This window comes from Halictus rubicundus, chromosome 5, assembly GCF_050948215.1.
Source record: "Halictus rubicundus isolate RS-2024b chromosome 5, iyHalRubi1_principal, whole genome shotgun sequence".
NCBI lineage: Eukaryota > Metazoa > Arthropoda > Insecta > Hymenoptera > Halictidae > Halictus > Halictus rubicundus.
The window spans coordinates 8,843,112-8,860,562 of NC_135153.1; the positions used below are offsets into that span (position 1 = coordinate 8,843,112).

Consider the following 17,451-nt stretch of genomic DNA (forward strand, 5'->3'; position numbering starts at 1 on the left):
TGTACTTGAGTTTGAAATGTCGTCGAAGGGCTATCGTCGAACTATATTCGGTTTTACTACCGTATAAATAAGTCACCATTCGATTTGGTTGTTCCCCTGGTTGTTGTCATGAATCGTGCAATCGTTCACTGAAATATACGAGACCGAAGCGAAACGAGGACGCGAGTCGCGTACACGTGCTCACTTGAAATCCGTAAATAGTACGATTTTAATTAAAGTTGGTTTAATCGAGCACGTGCTCTGCCGAATCACAACGAACGGTAAACAAAGCATGCATATCGCGTATCATGTGTCCGCACACGCATGGTCACGCTCAAACGAGTGAAGCCGTGGCGGCCGATCTGGCAACGCCGCATGCGCGCCGCGCTGATCGTTAGTTGATTTAAAGTATCCGCGGTAAAAAGAAAAGAATACGACGGCCAACTAGACTTAGAATCGTCGAGTAACGTTCGTTCGACCACGTGCCAGTCGATTCGCGAAAATCGAACGATTTTTGGGGACCGCCTCGGCAAAATAATACGCATCAACCGTGTATTATACAATCGCACTGCTAAATCTATCTAAAAAATAACACTGTTCTAATACGATCGATCCGAGCTTCGCGCCGCTGACGACGCCACCTGCCGGCCAATTCGCGCAACTAACGATATTGAGAGATGATTCGATTTCGTCAATTTCGCACCGTGAAAATGGAAATTCTATTTTCCTTGCGATAAATGTTATATATCCCAGTATAAAATATTTAGGTTCTCATCCATATTATCTTCCAATAAACTTTCGTTCTTCAAATATCCTACACTTTTGATAATTCATTGGCTCATACTATCTTGCGTTAATGAAACTTTCGTTTAAAAATTTTACGGTAGTTGCAAGTAATACGTTTAACGTTGTAAATCAGGCAGGAAATAGTTTACTGTAATTAATGTACTAGTATTAACATAGTAGTAATATTGAATAGAGTTTGCTCGAATCAAAATTTGCGTATTCATTGCGTGGCAACAAGAGTTTTTGGCATTAACAAAGGATCTATATTATTTCTAAGAATATGGAGTTTTAGAGAATCATACCTAATAAGTTATTACTCAGTCTAAATTTAAATACATGAAAAATACTATAGAGACTTCTAGCAAATCGTGTCGTGAGTATATATAAAGTTGTTGCATTTCTATTCTAAAATTTGTAACAGGAAACTGCATATACGCGTATATATGAATGGACCCTATTGATCTCGCAAAGTCTAATTAAAAAGTAGTTTAGAATAGGTTATGTCAATATTAGACAAACGATTAAAATTTTACGAAAGATTTCAATGTGGTATTGGAAACTAAAATTTGATAAGAAATTCTTGACATTGATCTCTGTTAGATTTTAATGAATTCAGATTGAATAGTTGCTATTTTTCGATTACGCTTGCAGCCATGGTAATCGTAATAACGCAGCTACTATACAAATGAAACCTGCATGAATAAATAGTTTTCAATATTTTTACGTTACAACACGGGAACTAAATTGAGAAATATTGACAAATACAAGATAAATTCAGATATGAAATTAAAATACAGAATTAAACCGCACCCTCCTAAAGTCTTTCGAATTATTATTAACTGGCGATTGTTTAGAGATTAGAATAATTTTTCATCCACTAAGTGGAATACATGTCTGAAACGTTCGTGAAGCTTTAAGAATTCTCGGTCGTTGTTAAGTCTCGTAAAAAAATATTTTACTCGACATTAAAAATTCAGACAAAGCAAAAGTTTTTGAATTTTAATTGAGAAAAACGTTTCATGCGCGCCAACGTAAGAATTACGGATGAAATAGACACATATAACAGTACATACGCAGATGCCGAGCCTCTAACTCGATATAATAGAGTATGTAGCATCATGGCGAGCAATGGCCGTGCATCCGGTCTGCTATTTCGACACTGTTCGGAATTTCGATTTTGTTCGATGAAAAATACGTTGAAAAATGTTTGAGAAAAACTGTTCACTGTGTCGTCGCTAAATTGTACGTTTTTCTTAGATCGGACGTGACATATCGCAGACAGATGAGACATGAACGTTCGTTCTGGGATCGCTGGCGAGAAAATTCGAATTGTTTTAAGGATCATTTATGTGTAGCACACTAGCGTCGACTAGCGTACTAGTGACTCGTACACGGTGGCCTCGCGTAACACGGCGATTTTTGTATGAGAAGATTCAATTCTAGATTCCATCTTAGCGCGAGAATATAAGGCGACAATATGGTGAAAGGTAGGGATATGATTTAAAAAAATCCAATTGTACTTTCACTGAAGATTCTTCGCTGTTAGTCAGGTTATGTTTTGATAGATTTCACTTCGTCTCTTTCTCCATTTTGAACGTTATCTCCGAGACGCTGGCTACCTTCCTTCACTCATTGGTTCTCAAAGAATTTTTCAAAAATTCCGTCTTTAACATTTTTTATACAATGCAGAATAGTTTTATATTTCGAGGAGGGCTAACGGACATCAACAACATTGGATAATTTTTGAAAAAAAAAACTGTCCTTGTATGAGGATGCTGAATACCAAAATGACATGCAACTAATTATTTTTTAATGAAACTGTCACCAAAGTAGAACACTGCTCGTTAATGGGTTAACTTCTTTAGAGTTCATTTGATATGGCAGAACTATACCTTCTGCTTTATTCTTCTTTTTATGTTCCAATTACAGAAAGACGGAAACGTGTACAAGCAAAAAGTATGGTTCGTACAAGAGCTACAGTGTCATCTATGCAACATAATGATGTCGGCGTATCTATGAAAAAGGAGCCTAGATTAGATAATAATAAAAATTTGAAAAATGATAACCCAAATGGATTGCTAATAGCACCGGAAGCACATAAATCTATTATGTCTATAAATTCCTTCTTTTATGCGCAGGTATATGATTTCTATGTATAATATGCTATTAATATAAACTATTAAGTGTAACTCTAATACATATTTTTTAATGTAGACTGCACACGTTTCGAGGCCTGATTTTTCTAAAACTGAATCTTCCATAGTGCCTATCGAGGAGACTTTCTATAGAAATGAAGAGACAAACGTTGTACAAAACGGTATTGTCAGTGATGTTAGTCACTTCACAACAGATGGTAATACATCGACTAAGTTCGCTAACTACCAATTTATCCAATTCTCTATGAAAAGTGGTTGTATCAATGTATAAAATATTTTAGAAACACCTGTAGCCGTGCCCATTCATGGCCCATCAACGCCTCATAGAATAAATATGCCAAACAATCAGATAGAGGATTTAGACGAAGGAAATATAAACACTGAGAACGATAAAAAGCTGGTAATCTCTGCAGTTACTTTAACGCCACAGCCTTTGAAGAAGCCTACCAACCGTGGTCGAAGAAAATTAAATGGCAATCAAGTCACTGGCCATCGTCCAAACGAATCTTCAGATGCTAAAAGTATAAATCACAAGCTTACAGATTATTTTCCAGTACGCCGCAGTGTAAGAAAATCAAAGAAAGCTGTATTAGAGGAGAAACAACGAGACATGGAAAACAAAGTACTCTGTCAAGTGGAGGAGGGTTTAGAGGTATAAAAACCGACAACGATAAATCATGATTTCCTTCTTATAAAACTCGTATAAAATGTACTTTTCAAGGTGAGACACTTTGCCGGGAAAGGGCGTGGCGTGGTAACAACGCGAGAATTCACGAAAGGAGAATTTGTAGTCGAATACATTGGTGAACTGATCGATCAAGTAACTGCGAAGAAACGCGAGAAGATCTATGCACAGGATCAGACCACGGGATGTTACATGTACTACTTTCAACATCGTAATCATCAGTATTGGTAGGAATCTTTACGTATCATTTTCGTTTTTAAATTGTTACAAGCTAAATAATCTTGACTTACATGCCCCGATACATTTTAGCGTCGACGCGACAGCCGAGACCGATAAGTTAGGTAGACTAGTGAATCACTCGAGAAACGGTAATTTAGTTGCACGAGTCATAGAAGTAGGCTCGACACCTCATCTGGTACTTACAGCGAAAGAAAATATACCATCCGGGATAGAGGTCACATACGACTATGGGGATCGAAGTCGTGAAGCTATTCGCTATCATCCATGGTTGGCGTTATAGCGTTTTCAATTAACTGTGTAGTATGATATTACATTGTACAGACAAGAATCCATTTCACGGATTATTGTTCCTCCTATGGAGAAACAGCACCTATAGGATGTTTTAGTTGAATTTTATAAGACAAGAATATGCAAAGAAGAATACCCTCGTATAGAGAATTCTCTATGCAGTTACTCTGCTTTTCTCAGTATGTGTCGAATGTAATGTCTTGTCTCTAAATCGTGACAAGAAGAATTAGAAATGCTTGATATTTTATAAGTGAATAATATGGATTGATCGCATGCATCACATGTAACCGTGTTTGTCAAGCAAACGAAAGAAAAATTAATTAAAGAGAATAAGTAGTTTCCTTGTGAAGTTGACACGACTGTATTCAGTGACTCCAAATGACACGATGCCTGTGTACCACTGACATGTTACTCTTAAATTTAAAATTAATACTTCGTTTAGTCTCAACAGTAGTTCAGTATTCTGCTGAAATCGAAGATGACAATTTTACACCATAGCGTACTATGATAGATGAAGACGTTTTTTCATTCGCTATAAGCTTTAATAAGAATTAGTACTTCCCTTTTGTGTTAGTCTGTAAATTAATCAACAATTCGATGTTTTTATCGAGGTAGTTGTATTTCTAAATAACGTTCGTTGGTTCTATCAATTGGTTACTGCCATAATCTAATTGACCATTCAAGGTTGAATTGGTTATTGAAATTATAAATGAATTTGCATAGCATCATAGCATCGATTTTGTTATGAATGTAAATACATTCTTTTAGCATCGGAATTTATATCCAGAAACAAAATACTGTAAGCCTTGGACAGAATACAATTAGAACAAAAATTATAAAAATGCTAAGCATTTTACATGCACGTGTTTTTATTGTTTCTTCATTATATCGTCAGTATTTTTACATTAAATGATATTTACGATTCATACGCAGATAGTTTATAATTGTAGAATGTAAGAGATGTTAATGTTTTCCTGTTTCCCAACTCCATTTGAATATTTATTCAGTACTTTTCAATATTTATTTACACTTTTAATGATTCACCGCATCTTTTTATATTAATTGTGCGATAAAAAATTCACTTGCTACCAAGCAATTTTATATTATATTTTATACAGTAGTGTTGATCATTATTATTATTATTATTACTGTGGATAGTAGTAGGATTATGCAAACAGCAAATTGTATAAACGAATCTATATTTCATTGAACGTGTGTAATTTGTTTCATGTCTGTAAATAAATAATCATTATAACATTACTTTAATTTAAATACTCTCTCCATGTTACATAAAAAGTTGTAGACAAATGTTATAAAATACATTCTCATGCAACTTTTTTTTCTTTCATTACGGTCATTATGTAATCAAGCATCTACATAACAAATATGCAAAACGTGCGCGTATCATTAGCTCTCTGTTTCAACGATTTCATCTTCAGAATTTTCACCACTACCCGTATATGTTTCTTCGGTTGCTTTTAAAAACGGTGGTGGTAAAAATAATGAAAACTCTCTTTTCCTTGGTAACGGTATAGGTGGAATCGGAAACTTTTCTTCATCAGAATAATCATCCTCGTTCTCATCCTGTTTATTTTCATGCATCGATTTAGCAATTTTACTTTCTTCGGGTGAACAATTTGTTTGATTTTTTACTGTATCCTCAGAGACTCCATCAGCTGTAATTTGTCTTTTCTCTATCGTTGGAAATGCCATAAATGAAGGCATTGGTGGAGGTGCAGGAATCTGACACGTATCTTCTGAAGCAGTTTCGCTTATTCTATCTTTATACATTCGTTGTAATGCTTTCAATTCTCTTTCAGACATAGACTTGTGTTTCTCAACCAAAACATCTTTTAGTTCGGTCATAAAATTCTTAGACAACGCTTTGTCCCATTTATAATTATATAATGGGATTTCATCGCTTTCATCATTTAAAGATTTCAAATATTCCGTTTTAATGTACTCTTCAAAGACTTCGTCCATAATTAATGGTTCTGAATCTGTTATAATACGGATATCAGCGTCCACCTTCGGTGTTAAGATATCCTTTACTATATGGTTCTCTGTACAATCCCTGGCTTGTGTTTTCAGAAGATGTAAACTACTAAATTCAATAAAATCTTTTGCTGCTTCAATATCTTTCTGAGCTTGACTCAGTTTTTGTAACGAATTTTGAACGGCATCTTTCTCCTCAATGTTTTCCACAACATTATTGTCGATATCTCGTAATATGGATAATACGTGGCCATAAGCTAATTGCAATTTATTGGTAGCTAGGAACAATTGCATGTACAAGTTCTGCCAATGAAATGCAACAGGTCCTCTGAAATATCAAGAATGTATGTGTAAAGTAGACTTTCTTAGTAGAAGCATGAACTGTGTATAACATTCTTACTTGTATTGAAATGAAACAGGCTCTATTTTCGAGCTGTAGTAAGCATCGATAATCTTTGACAATTTGCTTCTACACACCGACAAATATTCAACTAGAAAATTAATAATATAAGCTAATCTAAACTCGGGAATTTTGTTGCTAGATTCCTGCCATGTATGGCTGTCGTAAGCAATAGCAAATAAATGTAGCATCTCTGATTGCGTGAGAACGTAAGTGTGGTACAAACTCTGTTAAAGAAAATACATACATATAAATATAAATTATTTGACAATCATTTGAAAATTCTGTTCAGTCTGACCTGCAATTTTTGATAATTTATTTCACCATGTATTTTAAATAATCCACTTTCGAATGTAGTTAGTAGATTATTGCTAGGCACGTTCTTTGGTAACAGTTTTATGAGAATTAAAGAGATCTGATAATAAGTAGATGAAATATGCTCCAAGCATGTTACTACATTCTCCATTATAGGTTGCAAATACTTCAAACCATCCGCTGTGAGGTCGCTGTAAAACAATTAAACATGATCAAATGAAATAATTAAGGACTTTCTATGCGGTAAGTATACCAAGAACTTACTGAAACTGTTGAGAACATTTATTTTTCTGCAACTTTATTCTATATCCATGTTTTAAAATTTTAAGACTCTTCTCACATAAATCGAATAAATCATTTTGCAAAGACACCATGGTTTTTAAACCTTTGCTTGCTCCTACTCTAGAGTGCTCGATGTAGATCGTGTAAAATATCATTGATAATCCAAGAAATCTAATTGAATTTTTATATACAGAAGGGACTAATATCGAAGCTGATAAAGTTGCACTTGGTAATAGGCACTTCAATAATGTAGTCCTGTGAAAGAACAATATATTTACATTACTAGAGATTAATACTCTATGTTGTAATAAATGAAATATTTACCTCCATGGTTTATATTTATGGTTGTATTTATCAAGGAATCCATGTATTATAAATGCATGATCATTTAAAAGGACTTTTGCATCTAAAATAGTTGATACTTGTTTCTTTGACACACTGTCATCCTATTGTGAACAATATCTCGTATTATCCTCTAAAGAATATACAAGTACTATGAAAGTATGAGTACTATATCTGTACCTGATTTATTTTTGAATATATAAGAAACAGTTTCTTAAAAGAATCTCTAACATATTGTACAAAATCCTAAAAATATATAAACATGTATTGTGCGAAGCAAGAATATATTCACCCGTTATTTGATGCAAAAATAAATTTACTATAACATTATTATAAGTTTTCTTTTCCTTCTTGAATTCTGGCCTTTCTATTTTTACGCTTTCAAAATCCGTGTATCCCATTTGATGTAGATGTTCATACAAGGGAGTTCCCTAAAGATAAAAAATAGTAGAATTTTATGTATTATATTATTATGTTAGTAATGAATACTATTCCGCACCTGTATGATAACATCTTCATCTTCATCGTCAACAGTGTCTACACTCATGCTGTCATTTATATTTAAACAAAACTATGATACACACAACATATAGTTGCAATATTTAGTCGTTTATTAATACATTTCTGCTTATATTAAAATGTTAATTGAAAAGAGCTCTGGAGCTTATGGAAATAAACTGTTTTTTAGTTCGCGTTTCTATATTTCCATTATTTGTTTCTCGCCATATTCGCACGCGGACTGTTCAGACCGCGTTATAATTGTAACATATATACATAACCCCCGGCATTGTATTGATACTATTTAGGGATGTTCGATTCTCCGGAAAGATTCGATTCTACCAAAAGATCGAGATATGAAGAATCGATTCAAAAGATCGATCTTGTCGTCCAAAGAATCAAGTCGGAATCGAACATCCCTATTTAAAACATTGAAACGGAGCAGAGGTTAATATTTATGGAATACGCTTTTATAGATACAATAAAGTATAAAGAAAAATTCATATAGTTTTTCTACGTATTGCTGAGATTAGTTGTGATCGAACAATGAAAAACTTGAAGCTAACTCGACGTGCCAGTCGGCCTATCAATTTTTTAGAAGATCAGATTTTAAATGAATCGAATGCTTCAACAGCCTTGTGTGCTATTGACAGAATTACCGATGATTTTTATTTACTGTTAAAAAATAAGTTATATAAAATTTCATCGCCCTATGTGAAGGATCCAACATCTTATGACATCAATGAAAATTTGGAGCTCGTTGGTTTAGAATATTGCAGCGTAACGCACGAGTTGTTTGCTGCCTCTAAACACGGCGATATTATAACAATAAGCATGGAGCCCAAATTTGGATTCGAAGTAATGTTCCAATTGAATGTAGATTTGCAATGCATGAAACTGAGTCCAGACCATGAAATGATAATATTAATTACAGTTGATGGTATTGTAATCACAATGGTGTCTACATTTCATGTAATATCAGAGGTAATTGCAGTTATAAAATGTTTTGTGAAACTATGTTGTTTAACAGCGTACAAAGATATATGAAACCAATATTTTAGGTAGATCTATACGCTCCAGATTTTGGTACAAAACAATTTATAACTGTCGGATGGGGTAGGAAAGAAACACAGTTCCATGGATCTGAAGGGAAAAAAGCAGCGGTAGCCCAGCCAGTAAAAATATCTCAAAACGAACAAGACGACGAATCTTATAGAATCACTTGGAGGGAAGATGGCTCTTTATTTGCAGTAGGTTTCTTGCACCTAGAGCATAAAGTAAGACAGTTCAAGGTGTTTAATAGAGACGGAATTTTACAATACGCCAGCGAGCTTGCTAATGGCTTGGAAGAATCGTTATCGTGGAAACCATCTGGAAGTCTGATTGCAACTCCACAGACTTTGCCTAATAAGCATGTTGTTGCACTTTTCGAGAAGAACGGCTTGAAACACAGAGAATTTTTGCTTCCTTTTAAGCCAAATGAAATTAGGGTACGTATAAATTTCTCCCTTCTCATAGTTACTCTGTTTCACTAGATGTTTAATTATTTGAAAAATTCAAATACAGGTGAAGGATTTATTTTGGTCTCCAGATTCAGAGATATTAACTATTTGGTGCATAGCACAGGAAGATCTTTCTTCAATTCTACAGCTTTGGACAGAAAATAATTGTCATTGGTACTTGAAACAGACAATCAGATTCCCAAAAGATAATTCATTAATCTACGCAACGTGGTCTACAATGTTCTCTTATAAAAGATTAATTATGCTAACGTCCAAGGAACTTGTTGCCTGCGATTACAATTGGTGCATTAATCACAGTATTGGAAAAACTATACACGACAAATCTGTTGTCGGAGTAATCGATGGATATAAATTATTAATGACTGGGCTGAGAATAGGAATTATACCACCACCAATGGCGCATACAATTTTAGAAACACCTGAACCAGTGAATGCAATTGTTTTTGCACCGGATGTAGAAAATGAAAATACTTGGTTCGACAGTAACACGCTATTTTGTATTTCCGAAAGTAACAAATTAATATTTTACAAACATACAGTGGTAAGTACGAATTAAATAGTATGTACACGTAACTGTATGAGTAAATAAAATGTGTTTTAAATTAGGAGTCACAGATGCTGGACTACAAATGCATTGGATCATATAATATCGAATGGAATAATCCATCAATGGAATATCAAAATTCTTTCTACAATGTGCATAATTTTTGTTGGCTTAATAAAAATAAGGTCTTGTGCTCTTTATCAGTAAACGATCGAAGCTTCCTTTGCACTTTATCTTTGCGTGGAGTGGATGATCAAGCGAACGGTCGTGTAGTAGCAGAGTAAGTTTATGCTCAAGAATATTTCATTCAGCATTTGTAGCGTTTAATTTGTATTTTCAGAGAACTGCTCCCTATGAATGACTTAATTCTGCACATTGTTCCCTCTTCGAACTCGAGACGGGCTTATATCTTCACAGAACGTTATGCGGCAATGTACTCGGAAGTATCGGAATTATTAACAATAAATGTACAATTCCCCCAGCACATTAACACTGTAGAAGTAGTAAATGTTGATGGGAAAGAGATCGTACTATCGTTATCATATGGAAATTGTTTCTGTATAAATGGAAAAGAAACTGCTAACAATATTACCAGCTTCTTTGTCCATTCAGATTTTCTGCTTCTGACGACGCTGCAGCACACATTGATATGTGTAAAGATAAACGAAGAGGACTTTTTAGAGTTGATTAGGCACAACTTAACTGTTAAGCCTTGGGAGAATCTGAACAATGAAAAATCGTTTACAGGTACCGTTTGATTTAAAAGTTGAAAATTGTATTTATTTGAATTGTAACTACATAGAATCATCGACATTTTTCAGAGTTAAATGTTAGACGAGTGGAAAGGGGATCTCAGTTAATAGCAGCCATTCCCAGGGATTCGAAAACGATTCTACAAATGCCACGCGGAAATTTGGAATGTATACAACCTCGTGCTTTATCCTTGTACATCGTTGGCTATTATTTAGATAATTGCGATTATTTAGCCGCGTTTGATTTAATGCGTAGACAAAGAATCAATTTAAATCTGATTTATGATCACAATCCCAACAAATTCATCGAGAACGCTGAAACATTTGTGGAGCAGGTTTCGAAGCCCAGTTGGTTGAGTTTGTTCCTGACCGAATTAGGGGAGGAATGTATTACCACTACCATATATGCAAATTATTATAAAAATCCAAACCAGGCGAACGCGGGAAACGTCGCGACAAACAAAGTAGAATTAGTCTGTGATTTAATGAGAAATATTATGGAAAACAAGAACACTGGCAATTATTTGATTCAACCGATATTAATTAGCTTGGTTAAAGATAGAAGAAGACAAGGGTTGGAGGGTGCATTGTCAAAGATAAGAGAGATACGAAAATCAGAAGACGCCGCTAAGAATGTGGAGTGTATAACGTCAGACGAAGCGTTGAAATATTTATTGTATATAGTAGATGTAAATACACTTTTCGACACAGCTCTAGGAATGTATGACTTCGATTTGGCAATGTTTATCGCCTCCAGGTCGCAAAAAGACCCAAAAGAGTATATTCCATTTTTAAACGACATGAGAGAGCTCGACGAAAATTATATGAAATATTCCATTGATTTGCATTTGAAACGTTACGAGTCGGCGCTTGAACATTTAGCCAGAGAGCCGAATAGATTTGACGAATGTGTGAATTTAATACGCGATCAAGATTTATATACGAAAGCGTTGAAATTATTTAAAAAAGACAACGCAAAGTATACAGAGATAGCCAGAATGTGCGGAGAATTCTTGTTAAAGAAGAGACATTACCAAGAAGCTGGGATCATGTTCCACAGGAGCAAGGATCTAAAGGAAGCACTGAATGCTTATAAATTAGCAGGAAGCTGGCAAGACGTTATCGTTCTATCCACAGAAATGAAATTGAGGTAAAAGAAAGATTGTTATAGGGAACTTTAGGTACATGTAAATGAATGCAGAAATAATAATTGAATGATATTTTAGCTTAACAGAGAAACGCGCACTTTACAAAGAACTTTCAGATCGACTGAAGAGCGATAAACGGTACGAGGAGGCTGCAAATATTTGCATCAACTACTTGGAAGACGAAGAGGAAACGGCAGTGTGTCTGTGCAATGGTAAACGGTGGAAAGATGCTGTAAGAATCGCGCATGACAGAGAACGTTTAGATCTAATTGGTACATTAATCTTTTAATGATAATTAGACTGTGGATTTTATGCATTTATGACAAAAATAAGTAGGTGGTGCCATTTAAAACAGTAAAAATGCTTTGCTTCTTTACGATATTGCACAATTGCAATGCTTAAAAAATGTATTTTCCATGAAGATCCGCAGTCTAATGATAATATATGCATTGTAGAGGCTTCTTTATGAAAGGAATGGTATAATACAAACAAAATGATATTTTTAGAGTCTCATGTCAAAGTGAGCGTATTTGATTACGCGGATCATTTAATGTCTCAAATAGAAAAAAATAGGCAAGACTTTGAGCATTATAAATCTCGCCTCGCCGTAGTCAGGGCTAACATTCCCGAGAGAAATGCACAATCTTGCGCTGGAGTGATTAGCGACAATGATTCTGTGTATGACGGCGGAATTTCAGACCTTGGAAGTGATACGACCAGCATTGCTAGTACAACGGCTAGTCAGAGATCAAGATTGTCTAGCTTATCCGGGTAAGAAACGTAAACACACAAATATTTCGAACTCTAATCCTTGTAAATCTGGCTTTAATCTAAAAAAAATCTTCTTCAGAAAAAGTTACAGGTCGAGCAAGAATCGTAGGAAGCATGAAAGAAAGCTCTTAAGCTTGAAAAAGGGGAGTGCATTTGAAGATTTAGCATTGATACAAGCTTTATATCAAATTATCAACAGTATATACAAAGAAAAGGGTTTGTAAATTGATCTCTCATTGATTACGTGTAATCAGCCACAAATATTAAAAGAAAAAACAATTGTATCATTAGATGAATTACGTGGGTTGGTACAAATGCTTGTTTACTTTGATCGTGACGAGTATGCAAATAAATTGCAAAACACCATGGAACAGTTTCTACATACAATAGAAAGAAGTAAACCTGAAATTTGGGATAAATCTGCACCTTCGAGTTTCCCAGAAATGGTATTAGTCATACAAGATTATAAATGATTTAGTTACGAGACTTTAGTTACCCTAATGGATTGTATACGTATGTTTCAGGAAAATGCAGAACTTGCGACTCAATTCCAAGGACTGTCTGCATCTTATAAATTACTTGGTAAGGAAAGAGTGTTTTAAAAAATATCATAAAATATTTCATTTTATTCAATCGTTTTTCAGAACCTTATATTACACGTCCACCAGTAACTAATGCCTCACCTTGGAAACTGAATATATTTTAGTACCGTGTCATAGTTAACATTTTGTAAAGAAAATATATGGAGTCAACAACTAACCAATGTAGCAATCTTTCAGAAGAATATTTAGACCCCTTATCCAGATAACAGGCTATTCTACATAAACTTTTCACAAGTAAATAACATTTACAATATATCGCAATGATTACGTAAGGGATAACATTTATAATGAAATTGTGAAACGGTTTCATTATAGTATATCAAGTAAATATTCCGACAGTAGTTGGAACACAAATATTCTGGTGTAATCCATTGACGCAAATAATGTCTATTGCTCCCGGAAACGTTATTAGAATTTATTTTTCATTGATGATACGTTTACAAAAATTTTATCCGCTCCGTTAAACGTTCCGAATGCAACAAACAAATTGGTATAGCACCAAGAATGAACAGTCATGTTCATCAGCATTATGTCTGTATAAATGTTCATATCAAAGTTTATATCAAGTTAATATAGTTCAGAATACATTATATCGTTATACATTACCGTTACAACTACAGCTAATATCAAAATAAAGTTTTTTTGTTACTGCAATTAAAAGTCAAAGTTTCTTCAATATTTCAGTATAAAAATAGTTTTAATTTACAATTAAAATATCTTAAAATCAAGCTTTAAATTATATAAAAATTCGGCAAGCTATCAAGTTAATATATCAAAGAATATTTAAATGTGATTCATCTCAAGATTTATATTGCGATAAATGAGCATTTTATCGAGTTCAATGTTAATTTCTTGAGTAGTAAAAGTGTTGTATCAGGTCAGTCAAAATGTGGTTGTTATTTATTATGCAATTTGATTCCAAATTAATGAAATGCTTTTACCAATTTTTAAATGAATTTAAATCAAGATTTGTCGCTAAATGTTGTTCATTACTTTTCTTGGAATAATCAAAAATGTTAATTCAGTATCGTTTGACTATACTCTCATATTCATTTCCATTTTTTTCCTATACAACAAAATTTTTTGTATACAATTAAACGAAATACCGTAATTACATGTACGAGTGAGAAAAACTTTCAAAAAGTAATTTTCGTATCAAATATCTAGTTTAAATAAACGAGATACCACCTTTTACTGCGCGACGCGCAATACTTTTGCAGAACTAATTGTAATCAGTTACATGACAAGAAATTATTTGTTGAAGTTTTTCTCTTTCACAAACATACAATTCCTTAATATATCAAACTAAAATTGCCCTATTCCTAATCGGACCGTCATCTTCGAGGCAAACATTTCAATATGTTTGATCACAAACAAGACTATATCATTCACAAGCTTAAATGCAGAACGATTATGTGTAATGATTCCGCCACATTATTCGCTTTACATTCAATTAATTTAAATTAATTTATTAGTAGAGTGACATGATATTTGTTACCACAATGTTGCCCTCTTTAAGATTGCATCGTGCAAACGAATATCTCAATGTGGTTACCATTTCGAAACTAATATCATACTGTGTCTCTGCTGGCAGTGGCCATGGCAATCATAATTTCTGATCGAAGTTCAGGCCGGGTACTGGACCTCATATGTTTCGACTGGGCATATTTTTTCCTAACAGCTTGATATTTACTTTTATCTGCGTTAATTACAATACTAGCTATTTGCCGTACCACAGGCAACACGTCATCTTCAGTATAGGTGCTATAATGTGCTAATGTATTTGTCCAAACAACTTTGTCCTTGTCCTTGCCCTCATCATTGTTACCAGTAATGCTATGTAAATAAACACCAACATAAATGGATTATTAACAAGTATTGTATTGGAGATACAAGTAGATTACATTCAAAAGCAATGCAACTCACAGGAATGCTAAGTATATTGCAGCAGCTGCAAGAAGGCTGGGGGAGTAGTGACACATTTCGTAATGCACTAGACACTGCTCCAAAAAATATTTGGCCATTGTATGATGTACAGCGAGAGCCTTGCCACAAAAAAGAAAGTTGTTTGAGATAATGTAAATGATAATGGAAAATCTGTGAAATCATGAGATACACACCTTTCCAGCTTTGCTGTACCTTCTAAGAAAATGCAATGGCAGTGGCCTGCCTAAAGAGTAATCTAGAGTTTTCACGATAAGCATTTCCATTTGCAATATTTCTGCCTTGGAATACTCATTATCTGTGATATAGACAAAATCACTTATATCCGGAGAATATATTTCCTCGTATTTGCTAGCAAGAAACATAGCTGTTACCCCGACCAACTGCAGATTTTTCTTGCCTATAGAATGGAAGGCCTACAAACAACAACATGAACCAGTTAAATCAATGAACATATGCATTTGTTTGTTTTTGAAGAACAACGAACCTGTAAAAATCTATCGATAATAGCCACTGTAAGGTACAGTGTTTCTTGCAATAAACGAAATTGTTGGTGAACCTCGATTAGCCAATCTACGAGTACACTCCTCATTTTTGGTGTCACTTCTTGGCCCGTCAAATATCCTTTTTTCACATGATATTTACTCTCTAGACTTCTTAGGTACTCGTATATATCATTGCTATAGATAGAGACTAGAGCAGGAATTTCATGATCCTCCTTGTCAATGTCTTCGATTACCAAAAGCTCAGAGGAAAATGAATCTACCTCATTTTTTAAAGGAACTTGAGCTATTTTATTTTCTTGGGGCACAACATTTTTTACTACGGGTATCACAATTTGTACAGGAGGCTTTTCCAACACTTTTTCTGCTGGTTTTAAAGCCTGTTTTTTTTCAACTATTGCTTTTTTCTTATCTATTTGCAATAAACTGGTCTTGTCGATAGGTTCAACACCTCTCACCGTGTTTACTTTATTTCCAATTTCACCTAATGCAGCTCTCTTCGTCTTTCCTGGCATCAGAATGTGCGTGGATTTAATATTTTTTACATTTTCCTGGTTCAAAATATTCTGAAAATTGATGCTTTCGTCAACCATTAAAGTACATACGAAGCTATATGAAAAATTATCGTTTACCAAATTTAGGAAATAATTATTCGAATTTTTTAAATAGACGCAGAATAAAAAGACGATAGAATTCCGCGGAAATATTTACAGAAGGATTCCTGCTCGATTTTAAAGGATCCATAACTCATACTTCAATATTTCGAAAATCGGATGTGTAGTTATGTATGTAGACGATGCACTCCATTTCATTTACATATATTCTATTTCCAACAAATTGATGAAATTGAGACTCTTAGGAAATGAATTATAATGCAGGGATCAGCGGAGATAAAGCACGAGTTTATCGTTATTTCGATAGACTTTAAAACAAGCGAAGGGCATTTAAAGATGTTAGGAATGGACGGTTACCCCCTATCCTATTGACTGCCCTTATCGACATTTTAATAATAATCGTCTATGAACGTTTGTATTAGAAATTTCTTACTCACCGTAATCGCGGTCCGATTTTTTAACGCCATTGTTACAACAAATCGAATAGGATCTCACAAATAATTCGTTTCTTCAACTTAGATGCTTCCACTGTTTCCCAAACAACTTCCACCTTGGACTACCTCACGGTAACGACAACGACCTACAACGACTCAGACACTCCGACAGTTTGAATTTGTTTAGCTGATCAGACGGAAGTTCACCCTATGCGCGCGCAGTATGTAGGAGAAAAGGCGCAAAGAACGAAACACCTGATTGGTCACACCGCTTCGGCGTGCTTGGCCACCGCCATTGACGCATTTTTAATCATTCTTTCACATCTTTTAATGTATCATTCTAGCATATTATATTTTAGCTATAGAAATAGAAAAAACGCAAATAGCAAAATGTAATCTACGTAGGTATGTACATTAGTACATGTACATATACATAAATACTTCCTCTAGGTTAAACGTATGATGGCGAAGTCTGCTACACGAATGCATAATGAAATAAGAACACGTGCTTGTCCTGCTATGTAACTTCTCGTACTTCTACAATCGAATTCATATCATATCGTAAACATTATCACGGATATACATTAAATACAAATTACCAAATCGATTAACGTGTTTATTATTAACCGATTTATATGTTTATTATTATT

General features: G+C 34.3%; 4 protein-coding genes across 7 annotated transcripts; 2 read left to right on the plus strand and 2 right to left on the minus strand.

Moving 5' to 3' along the window:
- The first annotated feature begins 86 nt into the window (after positions 1 to 86).
- Set8 (SET domain containing 8) lies at positions 87 to 5,394 on the plus strand. 2 transcript variants are annotated; one of them, XM_076788138.1, is made up of 7 exons: positions 89 to 1,138; positions 2,023 to 2,252; positions 2,695 to 2,903; positions 2,980 to 3,118; positions 3,203 to 3,573; positions 3,643 to 3,833; positions 3,916 to 5,394. In XM_076788138.1, the coding sequence occupies exons 2-7, from the start codon at positions 2,243 to 2,245 to the stop codon at positions 4,124 to 4,126; spliced, it is 1,131 nt and encodes a 376-aa protein (XP_076644253.1). In that variant the 5' UTR covers positions 89 to 1,138; positions 2,023 to 2,242; the 3' UTR covers positions 4,127 to 5,394. The 2 variants fall into 2 exon arrangements, with proteins under 2 accessions (XP_076644252.1, XP_076644253.1); XM_076788137.1 differs by lacking the exon at positions 2,023 to 2,252 and having other exon boundaries at positions 87 to 1,138.
- Positions 5,395 to 5,541: 147 nt separating this feature from the next.
- Positions 5,542 to 8,284, minus strand: LOC143354221 (uncharacterized). Its single transcript, XM_076788127.1, has 8 exons — positions 7,968 to 8,284; positions 7,789 to 7,899; positions 7,649 to 7,714; positions 7,451 to 7,572; positions 7,109 to 7,381; positions 6,828 to 7,035; positions 6,530 to 6,756; positions 5,542 to 6,457 (listed from the first exon to the last, which is right to left on the minus strand). The coding sequence occupies exons 1-8, from the start codon at positions 8,013 to 8,015 to the stop codon at positions 5,542 to 5,544; spliced, it is 1,971 nt and encodes a 656-aa protein (XP_076644242.1). The 5' UTR covers positions 8,016 to 8,284.
- Positions 8,285 to 8,339: 55 nt separating this feature from the next.
- Elp1 (elongator complex protein 1) lies at positions 8,340 to 14,187 on the plus strand. 3 transcript variants are annotated; one of them, XM_076788125.1, is made up of 13 exons: positions 8,693 to 8,824; positions 8,901 to 8,950; positions 9,028 to 9,456; positions 9,533 to 10,030; positions 10,096 to 10,313; positions 10,374 to 10,780; positions 10,855 to 11,935; positions 12,012 to 12,205; positions 12,440 to 12,704; positions 12,784 to 12,920; positions 12,996 to 13,150; positions 13,229 to 13,286; positions 13,349 to 14,187. In XM_076788125.1, exons 2-13 carry the CDS (start codon positions 8,921 to 8,923, stop codon positions 13,408 to 13,410), a joined length of 3,534 nt encoding a protein of 1,177 aa, XP_076644240.1. In that variant the 5' UTR covers positions 8,693 to 8,824; positions 8,901 to 8,920; the 3' UTR covers positions 13,411 to 14,187. The 3 variants fall into 3 exon arrangements, with proteins under 3 accessions (XP_076644239.1, XP_076644240.1, XP_076644241.1); XM_076788124.1 differs by having other exon boundaries at positions 8,340 to 8,950; XM_076788126.1 differs by lacking the exons at positions 8,693 to 8,824; positions 8,901 to 8,950 and having other exon boundaries at positions 9,069 to 9,216; positions 9,294 to 9,456.
- Positions 14,188 to 14,326: 139 nt separating this feature from the next.
- Positions 14,327 to 17,408, minus strand: LOC143354224 (G2/mitotic-specific cyclin-B-like). Its single transcript, XM_076788134.1, has 5 exons — positions 16,805 to 17,408; positions 15,738 to 16,319; positions 15,427 to 15,666; positions 15,233 to 15,351; positions 14,327 to 15,142 (listed from the first exon to the last, which is right to left on the minus strand). The coding sequence occupies exons 1-5, from the start codon at positions 16,832 to 16,834 to the stop codon at positions 14,878 to 14,880; spliced, it is 1,236 nt and encodes a 411-aa protein (XP_076644249.1). The 5' UTR covers positions 16,835 to 17,408; the 3' UTR covers positions 14,327 to 14,877.
- Between the last annotated feature and the right edge of the window lie 43 nt (positions 17,409 to 17,451).

Coding starts and splice junctions, on each gene's coding strand:
- LOC143354221 (XM_076788127.1), bottom strand. CDS start 8,015: ATGAGTGTAGACACTGTTGACGATGAAGATGAAGATGTTATCATACAG. Junction 7,715..7,788: donor AAACTTATAATAATGTTATA/GTAAATTTATTT, acceptor ATATATTTTTAG/GATTTTGTACAATATGTTAG. Junction 6,757..6,827: donor TAAATTATCAAAAATTGCAG/GTCAGACTGAAC, acceptor TTTCTTTAACAG/AGTTTGTACCACACTTACGT.
- Set8 (XM_076788137.1), top strand. CDS start 1,102: ATGAAAAATACTATAGAGACTTCTAGCAAATCGTGTC. Junction 1,139..2,694: donor GACTTCTAGCAAATCGTGTC/GTGAGTATATAT, acceptor TTCCAATTACAG/AAAGACGGAAACGTGTACAA. Junction 3,834..3,915: donor CATCGTAATCATCAGTATTG/GTAGGAATCTTT, acceptor GATACATTTTAG/CGTCGACGCGACAGCCGAGA.
- Elp1 (XM_076788124.1), top strand. CDS start 8,513: ATGAAAAACTTGAAGCTAACTCGACGTGCCAGTCGGCCTATCAATTTT. Junction 9,457..9,532: donor TTAAGCCAAATGAAATTAGG/GTACGTATAAAT, acceptor ATTCAAATACAG/GTGAAGGATTTATTTTGGTC. Junction 12,206..12,439: donor AGAACGTTTAGATCTAATTG/GTACATTAATCT, acceptor TGATATTTTTAG/AGTCTCATGTCAAAGTGAGC.
- LOC143354224 (XM_076788134.1), bottom strand. CDS start 16,834: ATGGCGTTAAAAAATCGGACCGCGATTACG. Junction 15,667..15,737: donor TTATCGATAGATTTTTACAG/GTTCGTTGTTCT, acceptor TGTTGTTTGTAG/GCCTTCCATTCTATAGGCAA. Junction 15,143..15,232: donor GCAATATACTTAGCATTCCT/GTGAGTTGCATT, acceptor TTATTTACATAG/CATTACTGGTAACAATGATG.